This window comes from Drosophila guanche, unplaced genomic scaffold (genome assembly GCF_900245975.1).
Source record: "Drosophila guanche unplaced genomic scaffold, DGUA_6, whole genome shotgun sequence".
Classification (NCBI taxonomy): domain Eukaryota; kingdom Metazoa; phylum Arthropoda; class Insecta; order Diptera; family Drosophilidae; genus Drosophila; species Drosophila guanche.
The window spans coordinates 14,328,087-14,351,928 of NW_022995743.1; the positions used below are offsets into that span (position 1 = coordinate 14,328,087).

At 44.8% G+C, this 23,842-nt stretch overlaps 2 protein-coding genes and 1 pseudogene across 2 annotated transcripts in view; 2 read left to right on the forward strand and 1 right to left on the reverse strand.

The window, feature by feature from the left end:
* Positions 1 to 23,842, reverse strand: part of LOC117592438 (exostosin-1) — a 61,083-nt gene that overhangs the window by 26,844 nt on the left and 10,397 nt on the right. Inside the window, exon 2 of the mRNA XM_034286191.1 lies at positions 6,513 to 6,665. Coding sequence (XP_034142082.1) covers positions 6,513 to 6,665 — 153 coding nt within the window. The remainder of the gene's footprint in view (positions 1 to 6,512; positions 6,666 to 23,842) is intronic.
* Positions 12,440 to 15,064, forward strand: LOC117592441 (mediator of RNA polymerase II transcription subunit 15). Its single transcript, XM_034286196.1, has 3 exons — positions 12,440 to 13,065; positions 13,144 to 13,220; positions 13,334 to 15,064. Exons 1-3 carry the CDS (start codon positions 13,051 to 13,053, stop codon positions 14,877 to 14,879), a joined length of 1,638 nt encoding a protein of 545 aa, XP_034142087.1. The 5' UTR covers positions 12,440 to 13,050; the 3' UTR covers positions 14,880 to 15,064.
* LOC117592187 lies at positions 18,129 to 19,057 on the forward strand (annotated as a pseudogene).

The window sequence follows — 23,842 nt, forward strand, 5'->3', positions numbered from 1 at the left end:
GCTACCTGCTGCGTATCTTTGCCGTTTTTCCTTTCAGCTTCTTTTGCTTTTGCTCCTCTCGTGTATTGTTATGCTCGTAATGGGAACTCGCGCTGATTGAGTGACTGACAAGCTGACTGAGTGACGCAGGGACTCTGCTTGATGCTTTGATTTGGCATTTACGCTCATCATTTGACTCTTGCCTTTGACAGGTCACAGGCCTAGCAATCACCATCAAAATGTAGAGGTAATCGTCTTTGAGTAGTTTCTCGTTCATCTCGTACTCCAAAGTTTGGTCCTACGTTGTATGTTTGTGTATTTGGAATCCTTAGTTCCTTATTTGTGCCTTATCATACTTGTTTTTAGCTTCAAGCTTCTACGTGCACCCCACCCCTCAACATTTAGTTTGCAGCCAAAAGAGTCCGTAGCAAAGGCAACTTTTGCCTATGTGTGGCGGGAATTGCTTGTCAGCTGCAGCTGAATGCAAAAATTAATTAAAGAGAGCCAAAAAACAGCAAAACTCAGCGAGAGCACAACAGAACAAAAATTGAAATGAAGAGGTGGAGCAGTGGAGCAGTGGAGAGCAGAAGAAAGATGTTAAGCCAAGGCGCAAAAAGTTTTCATTTGACTTTAGCTGAGAGGGCAGCCGCAAGAGAGAGAGAGAGAGAGACTACAACAGGAAGAGAGCAACAGTGGGACAGTGGGTGGTAAAATAAATGTGCATAGCATTTCAATGCAAATTAAATTTTTCAAAAACAGCATCTGCAATACGGACCGAATTCGGAATGCGTTTCGACTCCCAGCGAACAGCAGCATAGAAAAACATAAAAGAAATAACCTCAAACCACGAGAGGGAGATGAAGAGAGAGAGAGCGGGTAGGGACGGAGCGCCAATGCAGCTGTAATAGTTGCCATTGTCATTGTTTGCCCTAAGACCAGTGGCAGCGCAGCAGCAGCGCAACATAAGATAAGAAGCGCCAGAGACTGCGAAAGAGCAGTAGGTAGCCCGAATCCCAGCAGCAGTGCCAGAATGAGAGGGCGGACAGTCAGCAGCGGCAGCGTTACGAGCAGAAGAATAACGGAAGAAGCGGAGAATGGAAGCAGCGCAGTCCCAAAACAGAGGCAGCAAAGGGAGTAGATAGAAGCAGAGAGCAGTAAACGCAGCGAGCGGAGCAGCATCATAAAACGAAGAGAGCTAAGAGAGCCACGACAATGGGATGCCCTGTACTTGGAATAAGTTTTGTTGATGCGCTTCCTAACAGTACGAGATGCGACTTTAATCGACAGAAAGCGCATTGTTAGATGACTTACATATGTTTATGATTTTGGTACACAAACGAGAGACAACTAAATTTCCATCTGACTGTAACTAGCACCAAACCAGCATACCCTCACACTCGAAGAGTATGTGCTGGATATATGTAAGGTGAACAGGATGGAGAATGAGAAACATTAAATATGGCGCATTAGTTTCGAGTGCAAAGCTCGCATTCCCCTCCCCAAATTCCCTGGGCCATTCTCTGCACTCATTGTGGACCAGCTTTCATCGTCGTCGTCGCTTGTCGCCAGCTTGTGTTAATGGCTCATAATGAAAGCAGAGACGCAACGGAGAAGCACCGAAAAACCGCACAAAGATTTCCACCGATTGCACATGCACAGCATGCACACAATGCGTAAGAGCGGGTGGGAGAATGCTCCAGAGATTGAGGAAGAGAACTCTCTTCTCTTTTTGGATAGAAACGCACACATGAAAAGCAAATAAACTTATGATACGAGTATAGTACCTCGGGTAATCCCGGGCATGATATGAATTTTGACCCAGAAATCGGTGGAGTTTCCGGGATCCATGTTGAAGTTTCTGCTTGAAAATTCGTGTAATTGTTTAGCTAGCTCTGGGCAGGTCCTTATGCGCAGGACATTTATGCCATGGACAGCAATTACTTGGCACGTTTTTTGGGGCAGTAACACACAAACACACACACACACAGCCCTACAAGCGAAATAATGAAAGAAAATGGGAGAACGCGTTCAAAGAAATTGCCATTGCGCTGTCCGAAGTTCGTTCGCGGGTTGCTCCAGCGTTGCAGGCGCCACATTCTGTTCCTACTGCCACCTTCTTGCCCGGCTGCAAGTGTGTCGCCTTTTTAAAGTGATTTATGTGGAAATCTGAGATTAACGTGGAAACTGGAGGTTGCAGCAGGTGCAACGGCAGCTTCACCTTGCACCAAGCTCAAGTTTTTCACAGTTCAAGCTGTAACACTGCCACTGCCACAGTGGCCCCTTCTTCGCTCCCTTCTTGTTTGTTGATAATGATGATGCTGGCTGGCATGATAATTTATTACTTGGGAAATTACATTATGAAAAATGCATAGAGCGCCGGCCTGGGTTGCTGAGTTGCTGAATGGCTGACAAAAGGGGTTCCTCCCGATTCTCATTTGCTCAAATTTCGTTTGAGCGAGCAGAAATTCCCAGGGAATTTAACTAATTTAGGATAAGCGGTGGCAGCCAGAGCATTCTGCTATTTGATATTTACAATTTCCCTTTTCATTTTGAATAATTTACTGCAATTAAATGTGCAGAAATGGCCACAGAAGCACAGTTTTCCGGGCAAAGGGGCCAAGTGACCAACAAAAGTCAGGTTTTGCACAGTTGAAATTTGATTTAAATGCGCAAAACCTGTATTTTATTTCACTATTTAATTGGTAATGCCAAAGCGAATTCGACCTTTGCCCAGCCAAAGAGTGGGATTCTCTACTAAACCAAAAATTATTTCGAAATTTGCAAATTCTGATGGAAAGAGAAAAACTTTCTAAATTGCCGGCCAAAATTAAAGGGCCACAAGAGTTGAGAGTTTACTCTTCTGCCCTGAGCACACACACACACACACAGAGAGAGAGTTGCGGTGCTGCTACGTGTGGCTGCAACAGTTGCCGTGTCCTGGCACCTACATGCAGTATACGTAATTTCAGCGAGTCTACTGTCAGGCAAACAAGCCGAAAAAAGGAATGAAGAAAAACAACTTTTACTCTCAAGGACATGACATGGCGTCGTCTCATTATTTGGCACAGTTGCCACTTTGCAACGCCTTCAAAAAACGGCAATGACAGAGTAAGACACACAGGCAACAACAACAGAAAAAAACCGGACACAAACCGAGAGCCTCAAGAACCAAATGGATAGAATCGTTGACCTCGTATTAGTTGTGCCAGAAGTCGCGCCTCTGCCGCATGTCGCGTGTTTCAGCTCCCATCATCATCATCATCAGTGGCGACGGCGGCTCATCAACCTCCGGCATTCGTGGCCTGTCCCTGTCCCTGCCTGCAATGCATATTGATGACATATGTTGCATGATAGCGATGTCTGGAGGCAGCAACAAAAACACCCATTCGCGCCTAAGGCGCTCGTTACAGCAAAAATGACACCACGCATACCAAAGGCATACAGAGCGCAAAAAAAATTTCATTAAAAGCGGCTCAAGGTTTTTGCTTCACTGCAGTTGTAAAAGTTCTCCTCGAAGCAATAACCAAAACTTTTTAATGGATTTTCTTGAGGAATAATAGGACCGTATTTAATATAAATATTATGAATGAACAAAAAAAAAACGATTTAAGCAGGCAAAGTTCTTTGGAATTTTGGTCACGTCACAAAAAGGCACTTTACTAACAGCATGGCAACGCCAATGCTGGCTTTCTGCAGGCCATATGGCAACACCTAATGCAAAAGAGAAGCTTCAAAATAAAATCACAGAACATTCATCACTCTTAAAACTTAATAAAACTGTTGCAAAATATGAAAAAAAAATTAATTTTACACCAGTTTAAAATTTGGATTTTTCGTAAGTTTTCATCACTTTGCTTGGGACGTAACTGGATTACAAAAAGACACTGTTCATTCAGTTTACGTTTAAAAATTCATGCAGAATTTTCTCTTTCAATCTCAATTTCATGCTTCGCTGAGCGTTGACCGCTCACAGCCTGCCACTCTCCCTTCTCTCACTTTCGCTCTCTTTTTGATGAGAAAACTTTAAATCATTGCCAAATTGAATGGATTTTGGTTTCTGGGCACTGGTTTCGGTTTTCTTTGGCACGGTTATGTATATTAACAGGAGCAACAGCAACAGCAACAGCAACAAACAGCAACAATGCAAAATTGTTGTGAATAATAATGCTACGGGAAAACTCATCAAAAATACAGAAGCGAAGCTCTCCTCGTCCACCCCCCACCACACTGCCCGATATGACCCAGTCGAGGGCGCATTCATGAGCTTTTAGAAATTGTAAGCGCATAAAAAATGTAGCAGGAGAAAACAAGAAGGAAAAATAAAATAAAAGAAAATCCCTAATGCTACTCAAAGGTATTATGCAATTTTCTTAACATGTTCATGTACAAAACATGTAAGTAGTAGGTACTATGTACTTGTAGTTATCTATGTTTTGATAGAGAAAGCTAGACAGACAGAGGAGCACATGTGCAGAAAGAGATGGATAGATGGAGTACATGGAGGAAAGATGTGGGAGTGGTGGGTGGAGCCGGTGAAGGGAAGGGAGTCAGATATATATCTGACAGGTGCATTAACGAAGTTTCCAGACTACGAAGGCGTCCGTCCCTTGATAAAAAATGATGTGAGTGGGAAAGCAATTTGCTTGATTATGTAGAACAGTTGATGGAGGCACTGTGGCCGGCTGTGTAGGGGGTGGCTTGAAACTCGGGCGTGGCACCCCCAGGAAGCTCGCCAACAGTGGCTGGGGGGAAAGTGGAGGGAGCGAGCATAAATCCCTGATGCTTGACGCCAAAGCGGATTTGTCGCATAAGTCATGTCAAATTACTGCAAGAGCGAAAGAGAGAGAGAGAGAGAGAGAGAGAGAGAGAGCGACAGGCAGACAGACAAGGAGGAGAGAGCAAGAGAAGAGTCGGTAAAAAATTGTGAAAAATTGCATTCAATTAAAGGTGAACGGTAAATGTTGCGTTGACATTTTTTTACTCTTTCTTGCTCATCCTTTTGTGTGTTCTCTTCTTTCTCGCTTGATTCCAGTTGCGCCTTTTTTTTCTTTGCATATTCTTCAAGTGAACGATAAATTTATTGTAAAAGAGTAGAAGCAGGCAAAAGAGTAGCAGAAGCAAAAAACTACAAATAAAATGCAGCAAAGTTGACTTCTAATTCGAGCTGATGTAGCTTTAGATACCCTGGAATTAGATTACTTAAACTAGAGACCGAAACTGAGCTAGTAACTGCTCATCAAAGATCTGTTTTTTGAGCCGCCGAATCGCTACAAATACAAAAATTAAATTAACTTAATTTGAAGATTTAGGCAAAGCAAAGCACCCTCTGTGTGTGCATACTATAGGTAATCAGATTCCGCAGCAGCGACAGACAGACAGCGAACGGTAATGTCTTTTGCGAGACATCTCTAATCAGCAGGAAATCAGTAAACTCGATAGGCACCAGGGCGGAACCAGGAGCGAGCGGAGGACGTGGATAGATGGATGACTGGATGGAGTATGTATGGAATGGCATTGAATGGAATGCAGAGGAATGCTAGAATAGAATGGAATTTAACGGTATGGCCAGGAGGAATGGCTGCCATCTCAATGCCCATTCAACTGGGAGGATGGCTGCTCTGCTCGTTCTCTGCATTCAATTCGATTTTTTGTGCCATTATTTCTTGATTTCTTTCACTTTTTACAGGCTCTATTTCTCCCCTACTACCAGTTTATTTTCTTCAATTGCAATTCTTATCCGTAGCAAGTTTCTTTATAATTGAACAAAATGTACACAGGAAAACAATCAGACAGCTTGACGACAGACAGCAGACGGCAGCTGATTCAAGTCAAAGAATAAAGAGAAATCGTCGACGGTTCGACTTGAAGCTGAAATTAACAGAAGAGATTACAAGTTGCGGGAGAAACTATCTCTTTCGATAGCTTGTTTAGCTTGATTGTTTTTGATTGCTTTATTCATTGTTGTTTTGTTATGGCACGGACTCGGTTTCACTCTTTTCTGATTTATATTTTGCCCTATTCTGGTGGTGACATTCAGCAGACTCATTCCCAGGCAACATCCATTAAGTTTTCCTGCTCCTTTATAAGTTAATTTTCCCAACCAAACTTTGAGTAAAACATCTAAAATCTTTGGACCATGATTGAAAAGTCAAGAAGCTCTGGTTTGGCAAGTTTTGGTGGCACTTTAATGCTAAACGGAAGCCATTGGCATTGTAAATGCCTTTCGCCCAAGTGTCGTGCCATTTAAATGAGCTTGTCAAGCCGGATTTGAGCACATTAATCACAGACAGTCGGCACGGACTGGCGTAGCAAAGCCCGCCACCAAGGACTCTAGTTAATGGCCAAAGGATGGAGAATGGAGGCTGGAGATGAGAATGAAGATGAAAGTGCCAAAGGGACTTGAGCTATTAGCACCCTACTATCAATGGAGGCTAAACAAATTACTTACAGAACCCCCAATGACAGTTGGAAACACTTTCTGCTGAAGACAACATCATCAACAACATCGTTGACCACGGACCAAGGAGTCTTACCTGTCGTATTCGCGATTGTCCTCGTCACAGCGATTGTCCTGCAGCTCCCGCCAGCTCTTGCCGTGGCGACAGGTGGTGACCAGGACCATGTCTCGTCCATTGTGCAAATGGAAAAGTGAGTTGCGTGTCTCCGAGCCAATGCCATGCACATAGCTGGAAATATGAAAGATTTCCAGTTGTTTTAGAGATGAACAAATAAAGGAAAATGTATTAATTATATGGAATATATTGCGTGGTTATTGCTTTGGTTAATTCTTAAACAGAGTCAGTTTATTGTTTTCTATTTCCATTCGATTTCGTTGCCGCATATCGAACGAAACATTTCGATTTGATTTCGTACGTTTGAAGCTGTCTTGCTCAACGGGAAATGCTGACATCAACAGAACTGTGGGTGGGAACAAAGTCGAGTGGGAAAATGGTTGCGAGGTACACTGCAAAAATACAAAAATAAAAGTAAAATAAAGCTACCAAAGGGAGACGTTAGAATGGGATTCCGCTTTATTCCCTCAGTGTAGTGGCCGCTGGATTAAGCTCCTCAGATTTGTTCAGTTGGCATAAACAGCGGCGTCAAAATCAATTGCAATAAAGCAGCCCACCCGAGGGAGATTGGGGGCTAGGGCACGGGTATCTGCTTTGGGGTTAGGCAGGAGAGCAAAACAAAGCCCCAAGATGATGCCTAGCTTCGATGCGGGTGTGCGTGTGGGAGCAGCTTATGTCGTTGTCTGCCTTCAGAGCAATTGAAACAAAAGACGCCACACAGCGACACCAACAATGACCGCTAGTCTCCCAGAAGTACAGACACACAGATACGACGGACAGTAAACGCTCTCAAGTGTACGGCTAAGCAAAATGGCATCGATGGGGCCATGAGGCAACAGCAACAGCAACAGCAAGAGAAGCCACCATCTATTAGGGGCATCTATCGGATCAGCAATCGAGCAGAAAACCAGTTAGACGGCTAAGGTTTTGTGATGCAACTTGCGGATACCCACTGGGAAATTCTGTAACAAGGGAATTCGTTTTGCATGACACATAGTCCAGAATATGCCCCTCCAAAGTTGCACTATTACGGGGTATAAGTAGCAGAAGATGTAGGGAATCCTGTGAGCAGGATAAGGCTTTTTCTGTGTGTGTGCAATTTCCTTCTGCTTGGCTTGCAGTTGAGCAAATTTCATACACAATGAGGTATTGGAACAGGGCGCATCTCCACCTCCAGCTCCACCCGAAAATAAACCAAACGGCAAAGCAAACTCTGTGCCACACTGCCACACATACTTGTACGAGAGAGCTGCAGATTGGGCAGCGCTGATTTCCGTTGTCCGACAACTGGAGCAAGGAGCAGACTATTGGGGGCAAGCAACCTGCCACAGCGAGTGTAGAGAGAGCACAGCGAAGCAACATCTGAACATCACAGAGATTGGTGGCAGTGGGGCTTGGCTGGGCTAAGCCATAAGTTATTTGATTTAATCAGCGTGTCGTTGCCTGCGGCGCCTTTTTGGGTTTACCAATGGAATTGAAATGAAACGGAATACATATAGATATATGTATGTATGTGTGTATGTGTGAATGTGTGTGTGCATCGTATCAATTGTTATGGCAAATCCAGAGACTAAATTGGGTCACTTTAGTTTGAGAGATACAACTAGACTTATTTTTATTTTCCACCAGGAAAAGTAAACAGAATGACCGATGGACATACGATTGGCAACGTCTTTAAAGGCTGAGACTTGTCTGGCTTTTAAGCACTATTAATAATCACTAGAAGTTACTCCCAACTGTCAAAAATTAACCTTGGAATTGAAAAATAGAACATAAAGAATAACATAAGAATCGCAATAAATTTTCCTGGAATCGCAACAAATGGAAACTGAGTTTTTCTAACTAATTGATAAATCCGACTATGTCGTAAATACATCAATTTATTAATACAATTTATTTGTACAAGAATTTAGGTTTTTGTCTATTTATTTTCATAACAAATCTGATTTAACATGACAGCGCAGCGCCGCCCTGGCAGCCAGTCATCAACAATTGGAAATAAAAGAGTATCATCGAAAAGAGACACAGACAAAGGGACCTTTATTCCATGAGGCATCTGGGATTTTGCAGATTGTCGCTTTTGCGACTTTCCTTTTTTGTCGTGTAAATTAATTTAGAAGCTAGATGGCAGTCACATTAATATAAATTAAGTGCAAAAATGCTTTCAACGCAGCCATAACGAGCAGGAAATGGTCTGCTGTAATCTAATTTATGCCTTCAATGGCCAAGATTATATATAAATGAGTAGGTAGTTGGTTCGCCTTCAAAGAAGTTTCAAAAGCAGAAATTTAGAGCAGAATTTTCGAGTACTATTAGAGGATCAAAGAAGTAGCAGATACACATAAATTTTACATTCAAATTGGAATCCAACTGTAATACAAAATGGTTGTAGCTCGTGTGGTTTGACGGCAAACCGAATGTTCGATTAGAGATTCGAGCCTGCTCGAACGGATCTTTGGTTGCTGCTGCAACCAAACTGTTTGGTGCATAAAACATTTGAGTAAATTAACTCTGATTACAAAAAAAAGATTATTATAAATTATAAAGTTATAAATTATAAAGTACAGAGATAAATGGGAAATTATTATTTAAAATTCCATTCAGCCATTTCTTTTTTTGTTTGCCTTTATCTCGCACATATTTTCAATTTAACGAATTAATTTGCCAAGCAGAAAATTCCGCCCACCCAGGATGGTTCAATTAAATATTGATTGGTCCAAGCGGCTGGCCGCAAACAATTTTCGCACACAGAAAAAAAGGCACAGCACGAGAGTCAGGCAAAGAACCAAACTGGAGGCCCATCCCGGCCACCCAAAGGCCATTTCGTGCCTGTCATCGGCATTCCCACTGACAATAAAGTGCAATAGCCCGAGGGGCATACCAAAGAGTGTCCTACGATACATGGCAGGAGGAGGAGTACCTCCTGACCACTAATCCAAACATAATCTAAAATAATTGAGTATGCCGAGAACGCGCTGCTTTTTCGCCCTGAATAATTTATGCGCGCATTAAATAAGCTTAAAATGTGCTCTGTCCATGTGCCAGACTTTTCCCAGTGGTGTATCCTGGCATTGTCTGCCCCGGGGATCGGCTTACACGGGTTAATGCCTTCTGCTTGGACCCCTATGTACGTCGTCGGGCTATGGCTTATGACATAAGTTTATTCTCTCGTTTCTTGGACTCTGTAGAAGAGCAGAGTGGAGTGGAGTGGAGTGGAATGGGATGGGGTTGGCTGTTGCCCGGGGTTATGCAGCAGCTTCTGCTGCCCCCATCTGAGGCTTATCTATGCAGCTGCAAAAGCTTTTGTGATGACACAAAACGGGAAGACGCGGCGTATGCGCAATATCTCTTCTAGCTCTCCAAAGAGCTTCCTCCTACTTTGTGTATGTGTGTCTCTGGAGCATACAAATTGTGTCGGGAAAACTGCAGTCAAAGCACCAGCAGAAACTGCAATGCCCAAAGGATACCCCACACTTTTCACAGCCTTCAACAGCTAACCAGAAGCGACTTTGCAAATTATAATCCAGTGAATCTTCGTGGAGACATGAAATCTTTCCTCGATCGAAATATTTCTTTTGTGCCGAAATCGAAACGGATATACCCTGCTGCTGCCACAATTACCATTGGGACCACCACCATCGCCACTGGCATTAAATCAATGCAGACAACAGCAACGACAATACACAGGACATACTGGGACAGGAACTGCAGGAGTGGTGGGGAGCAGGTGGCAAAATGCATTTTTATTCTCGTAAATTATACGTAAATATATTATTAAGTGCACTGGCAACAACAAAAAACAAAAACAAGAACAAGAAATAAAGCCTTAAATGGCAGCTCATGAAAAGAAGGGTTGCGAGGGTTACTCCATGGATATTCGAATCTCTGCAACAATGTGCCGGATGTGAAGTGGAGCTGGGAAGCTACGCTCTGGCTTTGGCATATTTGCTACTGCATAAAGAGCTCTTCCTGCCCTTTGGGTGTCATCTGTAAATCCGACCAGCGGCCACAGTGACCAATAGAGGAGCATCGATCCGTATCAATCAGGGTCCTGCTCTACTGCCTGCTCGGCTTCCTGGTTCATCTCTGGCCTTCTTTTGTTGTGCCCTTGTCCGTCCTCCAATGAGCATTTCTCCCACACACACACAAGTATCGAGTGCCACCCTGTGTGTTTGCGTGTGTATCCCAAGAAACCAACTGCGAATGTTGTCCCCGTTTTAGATACAACTTGAGCCCACGGGAAATGACTACACTGAGCGAAAGCATAGGTCTGAGATTTATTGAAATTTCTGTGACCATTTGGCCAGATCTTCCACCTGCTCCCCATTTTCCTATGTTGATTTAAACATTTTTCTGCTGCCTTCCTTCATTGAACATCCCTTTTGATCTCAGTGTTGGCCGAAAAGTCAGCCTGTAGCTGCTAGCTGCTGCTGTGCCTGATTTTGTGGCATCGACTTACAGGCACATTTCATGCTCATACAATCTGCAGTCGGCTCTCAGCCTTATGCTTCACTAACAGTTACAGTGGATGCCACAACAGGAGTGGGCCCGCTGCCTGTTCGGTGTGTGTGTGTGTGTGTGTGTGGGTGTGTTCATTGTTGTTTGAGGCTTGTTTGGCTTTATTGTGTTTATATTTGGCTTACGGCATCACAATTTGCTGCCATTTGCTCTACCCACTGCGCAAGCGATGGGCTGGTTTACTATGCTCCTAGGCAGCAATAATACAAACATGTATGGATGTATTTCTCCATAGAAGTGGAGCTATATGTACACACGCGTCAGGGGCCATGGGGCAGGGAGTGTGCTTCTGCTGCTTCGATTACACATAATCCATTTACACAAATGGCATTTTAAATACATTATTGACTGAAGCTCTTTTGCGTATGCGTAATGTGCAGGGCAACCAAAGAACTGCTCTGCAAACACCACAATCTAGCTGACATTAAGGACCTGTGTTCCATTGTGTTTCCCATTTAGCAGTTGTTTAATTAGTGCACAAAATGCAATTACTGCAACTTAATAATCTTATGGGAGCCATGGCGAACACCGGAGTCTTGTGTGTAAATCTGTGCACTCCAAGGAATCGTTTGCCATTCAACCTTCACAAACTTGGCATTAAATGTCTTGTGAATTGATGTGCTTTTTATGTGCACAGGTAAAAGCAGAATCCATTCATTCGACATTCAATCTATCATCGAATTAATTGCAATTAAATGCATATTCGTGTGATATTTCATTGAAATAAATTCCATTATGAAAGTTAACATTGAGTCTGCAACTGAATGTGAAATAAAATCTCATTTAATCCTTTGCCAAAAGCTATTTTCACGGAGAGACAGAGACAGAGACAGAGAAATGCACATTGGCACATAAAATCAGATTTCCTCTTCAGTGGAAAAACGACTGTCAATTTCTATAAAGCATTCCATATGCATATTCCATTGCCCTTTCAATGCGAGGATACTCCTATACCTATGTACATATTCGAGTGGCAGCAACACTGGACTGGAAAAACTGCATTTTATGTAAGGTATTTATTAACAACATGATGATGATGATGTGGCCCACACACGCTACAAAGTCATTTGGTTAACGGAAAAGTGTTAGCACGTTCCCGTCGCCAGATGGCGTTGGCCAGCGGCCATTCAATTGATGAAAATTATTATGAAAATTGCCCTGAAAATAGACAGACCATAGACCATAGCTGTACGGCGTCTGAGGCATGTGGCATGCAAGGCAATGCTCATTAATAAATTGTTAAGCAATCATTAAGCATTTGAGAAATACTTCCAACACATTAATGGGGTGGGGAAATCAAAAACAAAACAAGCAGCAGGCAGCTGCAAAAAGAAGACGAAATGAAGCGCGTCAATAAATGCATACGGAAATCAAAACAGAGAGAGAGAGAGAGAGACAGGTAGGGATAGGGGTAGAGCGAGAGAGAGAGATGTTGCTGGTGTGAAACAATGTAAAGGAAGGAAAAAAGAAGGTAAATAACGTAAGTACATACACAAGAGGGAACAGACGGGCAGACAGACAAGATAAACCACAAGCTCGGGAGAGCTCAGAGAGTAGAGACCTGAAAAACTAATGGAACTAATTGCACGACGAAAGGCGGCCAGCTGGAGCTTGTAAATGGCATAGTGATGGGAACTGGAGGGGTGGCACTCTGTTGAGGAGCGGGAGAGTTCCATTGTGTTCCCCCCCCCCACAGCCACTTTTCAAACGAATCGAAGCAATGCCAAGCTCAAAGCCAAACCCAAAGCCAATGCCTAGTCAAAGCCCAGCTCTGATAATTGGAGCAGCCTGCCACATGCCACATGCCACATTCCACACAACACAGCAATAAGCAAGTGGCAAGTATATAAAAGCAAGTGCTTGGCGCGCTTGCGCCTGCAGTTACAATTTGCGCACAAACCCGACCAGATGCCAAGCTCCCGTCCAAGGACAAATTAAATATCGTCTGGAATTTGCATACAATAAAGCATAAAGCTGCAACATGAGGAAGCATTGCGTAAGTAACACACAGCGGAAGGAAGTAGGTGACAATGGAAACATTTCACTTCAATCTGCATTCCCTCGCCCCCATTAGATCTATTGGATTTGGCTGCTGCTGCTGCTGCGACTGATCTTCGCGAGGGCCGAACAACAGCAGGCGGATGAGCACAGGTGAGTGAGGGGACTTCTCCCACAATTACAGTTGAATTATTGAATATTATTATTGAATAAGAGACTTTCCCTTTTGTTTTGCGGAGCCTTGACTTTCACTTTCATCCGCACAGAATCCAGCGCCGCTTCATGTGGCAACAAATGAACAACTCTGTGATGGGCAGCGTCCTGGGGCGAATGTTTAGCGGTGCCAGAGCCATGAAGTCCATGTTCACGGACCTCCTGCCGAGCACCGCGATGTCGGTGGTGCACACAAAGAAGAGTCCCACAACGCTCGATATGCGACCCACGGAGATGACGCGGGTGAAGTACATCATCCGGAATCCGCAGACAAACAAACCCATGAAGATCATCAAGCTGCGGCCGTCGGCCAAGAAGGTGGTGAAGCTGCGTCTGTCACTGCCCAAGCCAGGCGTGATCAAGGAGTCGACAACGTATTCCCTCAACTATGATCATCGTATACGACAGATGGAGAAGGAGCAGGAGCTCATCGCCGAGGGCAGGGCGCCGCATAGCAGCGACGAGGCTCTCATGGACAAGTACTTCCGGCAGAAGCCCAAGGGGACCAAGGGAAGCGGTGGGGACAGTAGTGGCAGCAACGAAATTGTCACCGGCAAGACAATGCACTACCAGAGCTGGAAGCCCGTCTACAAGTCCGGGGAGCAGCCCAGCTCCTCTGTAACCCTGCGGCCACAAGCCCTCACCCAGCTGCACACGGACATATCCAGCAGCGGCGGTTCAGCGGCACATCATGAGCGCGATCATGAGCGCGATCATGAGCGCGATCATGAGCACGATCATGAGCTGCTGCCCAAGCCAGAGAAGCTGGTGGGTTCGAGCAGCTACGAGTATGGCCGTGGGGATGAGGATGAGACAGAGAACGAGTTGGCCAAGCAGATGGGCCACCGCTACGAGGTCACCGAGCACACGGGCGAGGCGAGCGGCGAGTTTGAGGCTGTGGCATCGATGGAGAGCGGCTTTGTGCCCAGCAAGGGATATCGCAGTCAACCGCAACAGCAGCAGTCAGAGCAGCAGTCAGGGCGGCATTCAGAGCAGCAGTCACCGAGGCCCAGGATCCGTGGCAGCTCCACCACTAGCACCACAACCAGCACCACCGAAGCTCCCAATTATCCACCCTCGTTCCTGAAGAAGTACCGCGAACGCGAAGCTACCACCACGAGGCGACCCCGCAAGCACCAGCACAGGCCGGAGATGATCCACATTCATGAGGAGGATGAGTTGACCACCACAAGTCAGCCGCCTGCGCCCTCCTTCTCGATGAGCAGCATGCGTGCCCGTCTCCAGGAGCAGCAACGAGGCAGCAAGCCACAGCGGCACCACCATCAGCACCACTATCAGCAACAGCAAAAGCAACAGCAGCTGGAGGAGGAAGCAGAGCAGGAGTACGAAGCGGCTATGGTGAAGGCCATGCATGGGGAGAAGTGGCCGGCGGAGGTGCATCAGAGTGGCTATCAGCTGAGCAGCCCCATCGGTCCCAGTGCGGTGGCCTTCGAGCAGCCGGTGCACGGAGAAGCAGCCTCATCCGTGGCCAAGTATCCGCATCCCAAGGAGCACAAGCGGCCGCCGCGTGCCAACATCCGAGAGCGGGGATCTGTGAAGTTTGGCGACAAGCCCAGCTACGAGGACGACGAGATGTGATCAGCGAGGGAGAAAGGGAAATGGATATTAACCAAAACCAAAGAGCCAAAGCTGCAGTTAAGCTAGAGGACGGGGGGGCAGGTTAACCAACAGTTAACCAACAGTTAGGCTAAAAGTTAACCAACAATTAAGTTTAATTGGCTAATCTCACAACCAAGTTGGCGTTTGCCCAGTAAAAGCGAAGTGGAAGAAACAATTTAACAACAAGTTCCCCGTTTGATTTTGTGGATTTTGTGGGCATGGGCATGGTGGTGCACCTCGAGTCAAAGTCAATGCACTCCTTGCACGCAAGACTCAACTGCCGCAACGGACATAACTTTGGGAAACATTTCCCCTTTTAATTAATGCCAACTTGCGTTTTTCATTGCCTTTTTCCATGCGTGTGAATGCATGCAAAATCACTGAAGAAAGCACTTCCCCAGGCCAAATATCTTGGAGTTTATTGGAGTTAGTGGCAGCTAAAGTGGGCATAAATACATCTAAGAGTTGCCTCAAGATGCATAAACCCCTTTGTTGACTTCATTCTCTATAATCAAGGAAAAAGTGAATAATTGTTGGCACAATTGGACTATTTTTAAGTATCGAAATGGAAAAGAAAGCAATGAATATTTTATGCTGCATGTCTACTCCCATTTAGACGCTTATTTATTTCCGGTAAACGTTCTATGAAACACAGAATAGGAAGGGGAAAGTATTCATCATTCAGGAGTGTATGGACTTGTATGTATTTGTGTGCCTGTTGGCAGCTGCTACTATCGCATTCCTCTTAACGGCTTGCATTTGACAACTAATTTAAAAAGTTTACTTGGGCAGCCTTGAGGCTGACCCCGCGGGGTGAAATCGAGTACGTTGACTACAAAGTAGGTTAAACCTGCTATAAATTCCAGCTGCAGGCCCAACAAAAGCCATAAGACACACACAGTAAGCGGTCTCTTGAGAAGAGAAGAGTGGAGAGAGAGAGAGAAAGAGAGAGAGAGAGACAGGAAGGGAGGGAAAGGCACAAACAAAGAAAAGCGCATTTCCACTTTGAGTGCGGTTTTTAATCAACTAAAGCAGCGGCAACAACAAAACTGAAACTGAATTAAACAAAAAACAAAAACAAGAACAAGAACTTGGGGCAAAAAAACGTCCAGAGAGAGAATCAGAGAAAGCAAAAAAAACACAAGCGAAACAGCCAGGGGAGGGGCAGTAGGAGCAGGAGAAGAAGGGGCATAGAGAAATGCGATAAACTTTAAATGAAACGACATGTCGGCTTAAGAGGGACAATCGCCAGGCAACGGCAAACGGATAATGCCACGGGTATGCGGTTGGGGCAGCGAGACAGAGATAGCCTACAGATTGCCATGGCAGATAATACACGAAAGATAAGAGAATATTCTACTCGCATATTGTGCAATGTGCAATGGCCAAGGGGACGCCAGCGAAACGAAATAGCGAAAGAGAGAGAACGCGAAAGGAGTGCATTTGGGTTAGATGCAATTTAGTTGGTTACTTCCAATTAACTTTATAAGAACCTTGATTGGACGATCTATTTAATAACCTTTTTCACTGAGATTTTGAATTGTGTGGCACAGCATTGCCCTTGCTTTATCTCGTAAAGGTTGCTCGATCTTGCATGAATGTGCGTGAATGATAATGCAGCTCGGGTTCGAAGCGAACATGTACCGAACATTTTGGTTCGAGATTGCTGTTGATCAACCATGTCGTAGTCAGACTCAAACTGTTCGCTTGTGACCGGAAACGGTGCTACAAAATGAAGAGTTGAACAAAGTTTTCCTTAAATTTGATACACATAAATTTAATTTAAAACTTAAAATATTTAACCCCAATCGCTCAGCTAGTTTCTCTCATAACGCAATGAGACAAATCTTTACAACATTTAAATTTTCTGCCAAGATTAGGTTAACTCAATAACAAATTTTGGGTAACAGCTAAAAGTTATCCAGTTTGAGTGCTGCTTCCCATTGCTCAAGGACATTATTGGAATGGACATGTCCGGAGTTGGCTTCTATTCTTTTACCTCCTTCACTTTTTGTGAGTCTCCAGTTGGGGGCCGATGTCGACCTGTGCCCACGGGCAGGATACCCCGCAAGCCCTCTTACCGGCACCACCACCTTCCACCTGCACCTACACCTGCACCTCACATCTTCCATCCATTCTGTAGCTGTGCCACGTCGCACCGTCGAGTGCACCAAATACAAATTAGAATTTAAATGAACAATGCAACCAGAACGGAAGTTTCCATGGGTCTGAGTGGATTTTTGTGGGTGCGGATGTGTGGGTGATGCCAGCACCCAAGCCCACACCCAAACGTGTAGGCGACATTGCAGGTTGCACGTAGAGCGGAGCGCGTGGTGCCCAAAAGCAGCCACAAAAATAACACCAACAACTGCTGGCAATGGCCATAATGTCATGCAGTTTGCGCGCACTTTTTGCCCCTCCATTTTCTCCATCTCTTCGCTTCTCTTCGTTCTTACATAGCTCTGCGCTTTCTCGGTTTATTTGAAGAGGAAAAACTTTGGAGATTTCTGCAACGAACTTGTCGTCAAACTGGGTCGCCCTCGACTCAACGTCGAAATGTCAAAAGGATAAACGCAATTTGCGCTGGGACCCCATCCAATAAGAGCCACCATTTGCGATTGAAAACCCGAACTAATTATTGAGAGAATGCGGAAAGTGAGCTCTGATTTTATGACGACACACAACTGAAAAGTGACCAATAATTTTTGTAACCAAAATACAAGGCCAGCACATCGATTGCGCAGGACCACAATAAAGAGGCAATCCTTTAAATTGTGTAAACACTCAAGTGTCGGGTCAATTAAGTATTGAAAAAAGCATTTAAATTATTTCACGATTCAGCCAACCATTGGGCCTTCACACATTCGTTCAATTATTCACTCATTAATTATGCTGGCCAGAGGCCCACCTACATAATGTCCGACCCTGAAGCAGTCAAAGTAAAATGGATTAAAGCGAAATTCTTTTAATTAAAAGACTCCAAGGAATTGCCTACAGTGGAGCCGAGGCACTAAATACTCTTGCAGAGCTACAAGAGAAAGAGCACAAACAAATTTAAGAGCACCACCGCCTATGATGCTGACAAAAGGTTTGCCTGCACTGCAATCAAAGAGATACAAATAAACTCACTCACATTTCTTATCGCTACCTTCACCTGTGAGAGAGTGGCCTATAAAAACCCGTACTGTGGAACGCTTCCATTGCCACCAAAACATTCACTAACTAAAGATGTCGGGAGAACTGCCAGCCACCTTTGTTAAAGGCTTCCACAATGGAGGAGGAGCTGGTGCGACGCATGGAGTAACGGGAGCTGGGCAGCACTGGACTGCGCGTATCAAAGATTGCATTGGGCGGAGCCACACTCTCCGGCCTCCTTTACAGCAACTTTGATCGGGAGGAGGGCATACGGACAGTGCAGGAGGCAATCAAGTCGGGCATCAACTACATTGACACGGCCCCGGTGTACGGCAATTCGGAAAAGCTGCTCGGCGAGGCTCTGGAGGGTGTGCCGAGGGAGGCCTATTACTTGGCCACTAAGGTGGCTCGCTACGAAATTGATCCCGAGCGAATGTTCGACTACACAGCGGCCAGGGCCAGGCAGAGTGTGAAGGAGAAAGCCTGGAAAGCCTGGGCCTACCCCCGTTGGACATCCTTCAGGTGCACGATGTGGACGCCGCCCCCAGCCTGGACTTTGTTCTCAACGAAACCATTCCCCTGCTAGAGGAGTATGTGAAGGAGGGCAAAGCTCGGTTTATTGGCATCACCGGCTACGACTCGGCTATGCTGCAGGAGTGCGCCGAGCGGGGCAAGGGTCGCATCCAGGTGATCCTCAACTATGCCCGCTACACGCTACACATGAAGGCCTTCCGGGAGCTCAATGTGGGCGTCGTCTGTGCCTCTGCCCATGCCCTGGGCCTACTCTCTAATTCGGGACCCTATGCCTGGCATCCGGCCAGTCCAGAGCTCCTCGCTCATGTACCACCTATGGCACCTTCCTCACCGGCATGCCCAATCGCCAGCAGCTACAGACGAATCTGAATGCTTTCTTTGATGGCCTCACACCGCACGAACACAGCGTATTGCAGTATCTGAAACTCAACAACGACAGGCCCTCCTTTATAGTTTCTTCATTTTCTCTTCCATTTTCACACTGTTAAATAAAGCTTTTCCGACAGAAACTCCCTCGATCGCGCTCTCTTAGCACAGAGCAGATAGAATAGCAAAGCTCTCTTCCTCCATTCTATTATCTATTAAAATTAATAATCTCTTATCTATATCGGATTTGAAACATACAAGGATGTACGTGCGCGAATTTCAACACAGCAGGAAATGCATGTGGTAGATTCAAGGCCAATCGAAGTTTCTAGAATTGATTTTCTTCCACTATCTTTCTATATTTTCTTCCTTATCTTACTCCTGGTTTACGCCTCGTGTGGCTGAACAAGTGTAAGAACCATAGTACGGCCACACAAGAGCAGGGTAAACCGACAGGTGAGAAATGGACAGCAAAGCAGGGCTGTGGGGTAATTGGGGGGTGGACTGGGTTGAGAGCCGCCGGCACACGGAAATCGTGTTCGAATTGTATTAATTATGAATATTGACAATTGCGATGGAGCCAATTTGGCTGGGTATCTGAACCACGCTTCTCCCTCATATTTTAGCCGTGCATTGAACTCGCAATCAAACAAAACGGCAGGGAACGACGAGCAGGATTCATTTGGCATAGAAAACATTTTGTTTGCTTAATAAAACCCGCACACACACACCGGATGGGGGAGTCGATAGCAGCTCGGCTCTGGTCTACGTTTAGCGTCAGGTTTACTCCAAGTGCGAAATGTTCCCGCCTCGCTAAAAAATTAAATATTCAAATAGAGCTGCTGCCGCAGCACTGAGCGCTGCGAAAGGGGGGAAAGAGTGAGCGTGGTGTGAAGGGGGGGGAGTGTGAAGGCGAAAGGACAAGGGGCAGATGAGGGTAGAAGAGAAGGAGAGCTTCCAGGAGCAGTCGTTTAGTGTTGGGGGTGGGCTGAGCGCACTCGAACTAAAGAGGGACACAAACGGCTCTACGCTCCCGTGGATGCTACACACAAGCACACATCACGCATTCATATTCATGTGGAACAGGCGACAAAAGGCGTCACTTTCGATGCGGATTGGCGTACTGTAGGCAAGGGGAGACTGTCAGAACTTTAACTTACTTTTGGATTATATTTTATGGATTATTCCGAACAAAAAACCAAGGAAATTGAAGATCTGTCAACGTAGCAGCCATAAATGATTGCAAATGAATGACTTGAACGGGTTCTTGGGGAGAAAGTGATTGAAAAACCCCAACGACACCTTTGTCGCCTGGCCGCCATTTGCTTGGAGCTTCTGTTTTATGTAGAGCTCTCTGGCTGAAACTAGCGCAGTCGAAGGCCCAGCGGGCGAGTCCCAACAGAATGGATTCTGGGAGCTGGTTCTACGGAGGAGAGTTTTTAGAGAGAAATTTATGAGTATGAGTGGGTTGATGGAAGGAGTGCCCGCACCTCTCTCTCTCTCTCCCTCTCTCTTTTTGCTGTCTCTGTGTGTGTTCCGACTGTTGAAGTGTAATCAGCGGCACGGCGGCAATTACTGCAGACATATGTGTGAATAGAGGGGCGTCCCTAGTCCTGCCAACCAAGAAACCTTCACTCCCATTCTCCATGCAGCCTAAGCCCAGAATGAGGCATAAAAGTTAGGCCTCGTGCAACGCGGAGCACAATTTGCCGTGCTGCTGTGAGCGGATTTAGCACAAACTACTAAATGCAGCCGCAAAACTCAGAGGAGGAACACATCAGTGAATTCTCCTTCCTGCCAGTAGGGGTTGCCAGGGGATCCCAGCTGCTGCTGCTGCTGCTGCTCCCTCGTATCCGCATTATAATTTTAATGAATATTACATTTAAGGCCACGAATTGAATTTCTTGTTGTTTCAGCCTGCGGGGGCAACTGGGGCACACGAATCGATTGCAGCTCCGGCCAGCGCTTATTACACGATTGATTGGGGAATTCGGTTTTGGTGTGCATTTAGTTGTAAACTCGCAACGGAAATCATCTGCCAGAAGCGAGCTACTTCTTCCATATGGGCAAACACAGCACTTGGATCTCCCCACTGTCGGGAATTGTTCAGGTTGAAGCTATTGAGAGAGTAATACGAGTAGATGTGTTTATGCTTTTTATCGAGTCAAATTTTGATTATTTCATACTGGAAATTCTATGGAGAAAATTCTTCAAATCCTTCAAATTGGAAATTTTCCTTCGTTAGCGCTTTTCCGGGTCATATTGGCGGTGGGTAAAAACACAAACAGAAGCTGGGAATTTTCCAGCGCAATGGAAGGAAGGTTGTTAGTGCTTGGTGGGTGGAAAGCATTCAATTTTTTATTAAATAACTTCATGCTTGGCATCCTATCCGCTCCGCGTGTGGCTCCCTTCAGCCATGGACTCTTCCTGCATCCTGCAAGGACTCCTTCTGTCGCTCCTCGATGGCTCTGTCAATAGCAGGCAGCAGCAGCAGCATCGGGTCGGTTCGGTTCAAGTGGGTTAAGGTGGCATGGCGTAGTGGGTTAAAGTGGGGAAATGGGGAATTTTATTGACGTTCTCGATGCCAGAGATGCGCCAAATCGCACATTATGCGTTGTAGCGGGTGGCGGGCTGCGAGTAGCTGGTTCTGGTCCTGGTCTTGTGCCTGCACTGATCATTAATCTTTGCAAGCTGCCAACCAAAGTGTTCCGACTTTTTTTCGGACTTCGATTGCCGTTCGTTGCACGTGTGTGTCTGTGTGTGTGTGGATGAAAGAGAGAAAGAGAGAGAGAGAGAGGGTGTCTGTGTGTGTGTGTGTGTGTGTGCATTAAATGGCGGATGAAGTCCATTAGAAAACTATTGAAGCACATTTTTGTCGACGGCAGCCAAGCAGAGCGACTGCCACAGCCAAACTGCACATCCTGTGCGGCAGGATGTGGCCACTGCTATCCCTGATTCACATACCATTCACCCACCATGCTGCCGCATCATCCTTGAGATTTAAGGAATCGAAAGCAAAGTCTTCTCCATCAAACGAAAGTCACACACACACAGGCTTATCAAATCGTTTTCTTTAATATTTAAAATGTAGTTTATTGTTCGAATTTTCATAGATTTTCATGATAATACTCCATTGGAATTATACCATCTGGTTATTCCAAAAACATACTCTTTATATTGTATTTCAGCTAATTAACTGTGCGCCTCTTCAATTTACTTTGGACCCCATAGTCATATTCCCTTTGATTCTTTTTTTTGGTATCCTTCAAATAAAATTTCATATTTAATTAGCTGCAAAATAGAGCCAAACAGCAAGTGCCTCTGCACCGAAAAAAAGGAGAAGACAAACAGAAATGGAATAAAATATATATATATGTACGTAGATATAAATAAAGTAGGAAATAGGTTGAGTTGAGAGGCTGCTCGTACTCGACCGCAAATAAAGTTCTTTGAGCATTAGGTCAAATATCAAATACTATACTCGTCGGACGAAAGAAACCAAATTAAATTTAATTTTATGAAAGGGGAAAAATGCATAGCACAACTCCATGGGGATTCTTTTTTTTTTGGAAAGTGAATACCCAGTGACTGTTGAGTTGTCGAGTGCAAATGAATTGGAAGAGCATGCCATGGGAGCGAGCATAATACGATCCCGTTAGCTGTTACGATCGGGCAACTCTGCCCCTCAACTCAAAGTAACTGTTGTTGTTGTGGTTTTTATTGCTGTTCTTGCTGAGAGAGCTTTAGTAAAGAGCGTAGAAGTAGCTGAGTGAGCTTTGGAGCTTTGAGCAGCGAAGCTCCTGGATGAAGTGAAGATCAAGAGAAAAGACAATTGCTGCGCTTACGTTCGAGTACATGCAAAATGTTATACACATTTCACAGGTTAGTAAGGTTTTCGCTGCCGTATAGCGGGTATCTTATAGTCCGTAAGTTTTCCTATGTATTTTTTCTTATATTTACTTCCCTTTGGCCTTTTATTTGTATGCCTGGTTTGTTGCTATTTTGCTTAATTATCCACATGAAAAGTCCCAGAAATTCCATAAAAAATCAGCAGCAAAAGGGCAAGAAAGAGAAGCGCAAACCCCAAAATGGGAATCACATTAACAGTAAAATAAAGGCAGAAATGTGTTAGAAATGCGCCAGAGAGTGGGTGTGGTAGTGGTGGTGGCGGAGGCGGAGGCGGTCCAGAGAAATGAAAGAAAAGTGCTAAAATGAAGCCAACTTTCAAGAGTGTGAGGAGTGGAATAAATAGAAAGCGGAGAAATACAGAAGACAGAAAGAAGAGTGAGATTGATAGTGAAGCGCATTCCAGTCGAAATGTTGGCATTTTTAAGGGTTTAATAGCAAAAGTTTAATGGTTTCCTCGCCTCAGAATGAAAAAGCGGAAAATTAACTAAATGCATATATCTAAACAACTGTATTTCCCATTAAGAATGCAGTAAAAATATCCAAAGTTAGCAAATAACATGGTTATGGAGTAATAAGCTTTTATATGTTAATTATAGACAAAATGGTGCAAGTTTTGATTAAACATTCACTTTGAAAAGGCATAGTTAAAGTTTATTGAAATTAAAATATTAAATTGAAGCCGTTCATTTTTAAGGGACTCTTCACATATTTTATTCCCCTTGAAGACTGTCCTTTCACTCGGCATCAATTTTTCCATTAACCAGAGAACCTATAGAGTAAATAAATGTTGTTCGTTAAGGGAAATGAACCTCTTCATACCCACTCGAACGTCAAAAGCTGACCACAAAGGATTCAGCCAGAGCCTTCAAATGCGGTTCAAATAACCCCCAGCAAAAATAGGATTTTCCACCGTATATGTATTATTCGCTTTTCCCTTCTATTGATAGCAGTCGTATTTGTTTACGCAATTTTTTTCCGTTTGCTTTTTCGATTATTTT